This window comes from Halyomorpha halys, unplaced genomic scaffold, assembly GCF_000696795.3.
Source record: "Halyomorpha halys isolate HHAL.00 unplaced genomic scaffold, Hhal_1.1 Scaffold2413.1, whole genome shotgun sequence".
Classification (NCBI taxonomy): Eukaryota; Metazoa; Arthropoda; class Insecta; order Hemiptera; family Pentatomidae; genus Halyomorpha; species Halyomorpha halys.
This window is the reverse complement of record NW_027113973.1, coordinates 14,014-17,997: the sequence shown is the minus strand read 5'-3', so window position 1 is coordinate 17,997 and position 3,984 is coordinate 14,014. Positions and strand designations below refer to the sequence as shown.

The 3,984-nt window shown below is 44.7% G+C and overlaps 1 protein-coding gene across 1 annotated transcript; it reads left to right on the top strand.

Moving 5' to 3' along the window:
* Positions 1-3,169: 3,169 nt before the first annotated feature.
* Positions 3,170-3,517, top strand: LOC136796728 (uncharacterized). Its single transcript, XM_067051204.1, has one exon. It carries the CDS (start codon positions 3,170-3,172, stop codon positions 3,515-3,517), a length of 348 nt encoding a protein of 115 aa, XP_066907305.1.
* Positions 3,518-3,984: the final 467 nt, after the last annotated feature.

Sequence of the window (3,984 nt, the reverse complement as noted above, 5' to 3'; positions counted from 1 at the left end):
AGTACAATAATTAATTTGGGTAATATCCCCCAATTTTTACTCCAGGGAATACCTAAATTAAACACAGTCTAAAAGAAATTTTTTTTCATTGTTCTCTTTGAATTATGACCAGTAACGGATGAGTGGGAAAAGCAGTTCTTAACCTAGAGAATATGAACCAAAACAACCAACCTCAAGCTGCAGTCAACCAAACTCAAGCTGCAGTCTACCAAGCTTTACCAGCTGCCAAACCACCGCCGCAGGTGGTTCAACCATTACCATAAGTCTCTTTAGCGTAATTTCAAGCCACGACGCTAGAATGGATCAAGGTCCGTACGGCAACTGCCCAGGACCTGAGAAAGGCGATATCGGACCTTGAAAAATTCACTGAAGAGGCCGGGGAATTAAATTATTTTTTAAAAGAGGGCGATCGCCTGATGAGGCGAATAAAAGCGAAGTTGTCAGAGGATCTATTGGACAACGAGGATGCAAAAGCACTGAAAGCAGCGGTAGTCTGCCGTGTAAAAAGAAGTATCCTTAATCAGATTCAGGCAGATGAAGAGACCTCCTGGAAGATCATCAAAGAATGATTAAAGAAGGCATTCGGAGGAGGACGGTGGACCCCAGAGGAGGATATATTCATGATGTTCAGAGAAACGAAAAAACTGAAACCGTCTAATGGTCAGTACTCCGCAGAACCTGGCACGCTATAACAGAATTCAAGACAAATTCAGCGAGGTGTTGGAGACGATTCAAGGGTCGAATGCAATTCCTATCCACGGTACTGAAGATTCAGTTGGCAAAAGAACTGGGGAAGAAAGAGGGAATGCCAAGAGACCGCTCGTTTGTGGAATGTGCTCAAGATCTCATTGATACAAGCGCTAGAGAGGTGGAGACCCAAATGGAAGTAGAGGAGCCAGGGTGGACTTGGATGGAATATCATCGGCCAAGAAACAGTCCAAACCCTTGGAGAAGAAGAGACCAAAGAGATGGTAGAAGAGAGAAAATTAGTAACACGGAAAATAGAAGGAGCCAAGTTAAATCCAGAAACAATGTTCGACAGGACGACCGCAAGTGCCATGGATGCGGTAAAACTAGACCCCTGGTAGCACAATTTCCCCGCACCCGGTGTTTTGAATGTGGGACAGAGGAACATATAGCTCGACAGTGTCCCTATATGTATCGACGGAGGGAGCAAAATGTGCCTGAACCGATGGAGGTCAATGCTCAGAGATTACGGAGAAGGGTAATCTCTCGAAGGACGAACGGATCCATGAGTGAATCCACGGAGATGTCCGAGACCTCAGGAACAGAAACTGAAGCAGGGGGCTAATAGCGAGAGAATAGCCAGGAAGGCAAGAGGAGGACTTGGAGACGAAAAGGAGAAGCAGCTAGAACTCGAGAAGAGTTCTGAGGAGCGTACCCATAGAGGGGCTGCCGCACGTTGGTGATCAACCATATGAGAAGAGAAAACGGCGGTTTGCCTGTAATAGAGAATGCAGGAGTGAGGTGTCTGGTAGACATTGGTAGTTCCAGTACTATCATGAGCCGAGTGGCTGTGGAGAAGTTGTGTAGTGGAGAGAGAGCATACCGGATTCAAGTATGTCAGTGTAGGTTAATCACCTTAGTGGCTCTTGTGAGGTAGAGGGGGAGGCGGAAATAGGTTTGAACCATTGGGGATTTAGTAAGGGCATCTTGAAAGTCCATATTATAAAGACCATGCCGAGAGAATACAAAGTAATTACGGGATGTGACCTGTTAGGGAAGGTGGGTGCTTGGATTAAAAATAGCAAGGGAAAATGGAAGATTAGGATAAGAGGTATAACCTACAAATGTCGTCAACAACAAAGGAATGAGGGTGCACGAATTGGGGCAATCAATCAAGCTGAGGACTGGACACAGCGACTCAAGAGGGAATACGAGGATATTTTTTTACAGAAGGGGATATCCTTGGAGCGACCGGGAAGACTGTCCATGAGATCCCACTGAAGCAGGAGAGGGTAACATATGTAAAGGAAAGGAGATACCCACAGGCACTACGTCACCACATCCGGGAGGAACTCGAAAGTTTAAAACGACAGGGAATCATTATTGATAGTACATCCCCATACAATAGTCCATTTTGGGCGGTAAAAAAAAGGAGTGCGCCAGATGAAACTACTGAAAACTGCAGAGTGATGATAGATTACAGGAAGCTGAACGAGAATACCATTGACGAAAAGTATCCAATCCCCAGATTTGAAGACATTTTAGACAGGCTAGGCGGGGCGACGGTATTAAGCACACTGGATTTGAAGGATGGGTATCATCAAATTAAGATGCACCGTATTGGTCAACATAAGACGGCATTCACTTTTGAAAGGGGTCACTAAGAGTTTACAAGGATGCCGTTTGGCCTCAAAAATGCCCCCATAATATTTCAGCGCATGATGGACGAGTTTCTGAGAGGAATTGATGAATCCGTTTTTCAGATTTACATGGATAACCTCTATTATATATAAACCGGGCAAAGAAAATGTGGTGGCCGATTGGTTGTCTCGAGCCATAACCACGAACGCCGTGGAAGAAGAAAATGGGGAACCGTCTGGTGTCATGAAGGAATGGACGCCCAAGAAGAGAGAAATTATTTGGAAGACAAAAACCACCGGAGTGACCAAAATTAAACATAGTGAGTACGGGAGAAGTAAAACAACGACGATCTGGTCGGAACTAGGCGTGAAGAATGACCAGATCTGTAGATTTTTAAAGAATTCCTCGAAGCCTGGAGAAAAATATCACCTGTATGTTAGCAACGAAACCGTCTGGGAGAAGATCACGCGCCTATGGCGTGATGAACAGATTGGAATGGACAGGACATACATCCGTTGTAAATTGATGGTAGAAACACTTCTGGAAGAACAACAACAAAGAAAAGTCACCTTAGCGTATCATCAGGGAAGGACAAATCATCAGGGAATCCATGAGACTATGCAAGCGTTAAAAAGAAGATACTTTTGGTGGGGAATGAGGAATACTATATCAGAGGTTGTAGGAAGCTGCGAGGTTTATCTACGCACTATGTGCGACACACACTGTCCGCCTAAAGGAAGACAGGAGAAGACACCTACCACAGATGCACCACTTAAAGATTTACAAATCGACACATTTACATGGAAGGGTGACCATGATTGACCTCTTCGGTAAGGCTGCAATGGCGCACCAGGTCCAAGATAGGTCTTCGGAAGCAGTATTGGCTGCTCTCCGCTTGTGGTTTCAGTTCTACGGAGTTCCCGAAAGCATTTCATCGGATGGTGGGAGAGAATTTGACAACTATTTGATACGGATGGAAAAGAAGGACCTAGATGTGATATGGCACCTCAACACACCAGGAAACCCCAAAAGTAGAGGAGGCGTTGAGCGGCTTTACGGAACGCTGAGCGATCATCTTCGATTGTACCAGGCAGACCAAGGGCTGGAAGCGGACGTTGCAATGCCAAAGGCAATTGCGGCATACAATCATTCGGTGCACACCGTTACGGAGGAAAAAACTTATTACTAAGTTAAAAGGTAGGGTATAGGTGGCAATCTCCTCTCGTGGATTCGATCTTTCCTGGGACAGAGATTTATTAAGGTCCGCTATGGTAGTTCAGTGTCCAGTTATCGGCAAACCAAACAAGGTGTACCACAGAGCTCAGTTCTAAGACCTTATTTATTCAACATAATGATTAATGATCTAGTTGAGAGGATAATGATTAATCACCATGGGATCCAAGCACTTCTTTTTGCGGATGACCTGGCTATCTTGGGAACAAGTTCTAGTATGGGTGGTCTGGAAGAAACTCTAAATAAAGTCATGAACACGCTACACGGCTGGGTGAAAGAAAATGGAATGACAGTTAATCCACGAAAAACTGTGTCTCAAGTGTTTAGCGTTAGTACAAAAAAACATGAGGTTCATTTATACTTTAAAGGTGAAGAACTAACCAGAACTGATAAAGCAAGCTATTTAGGGATCACACTGGACTC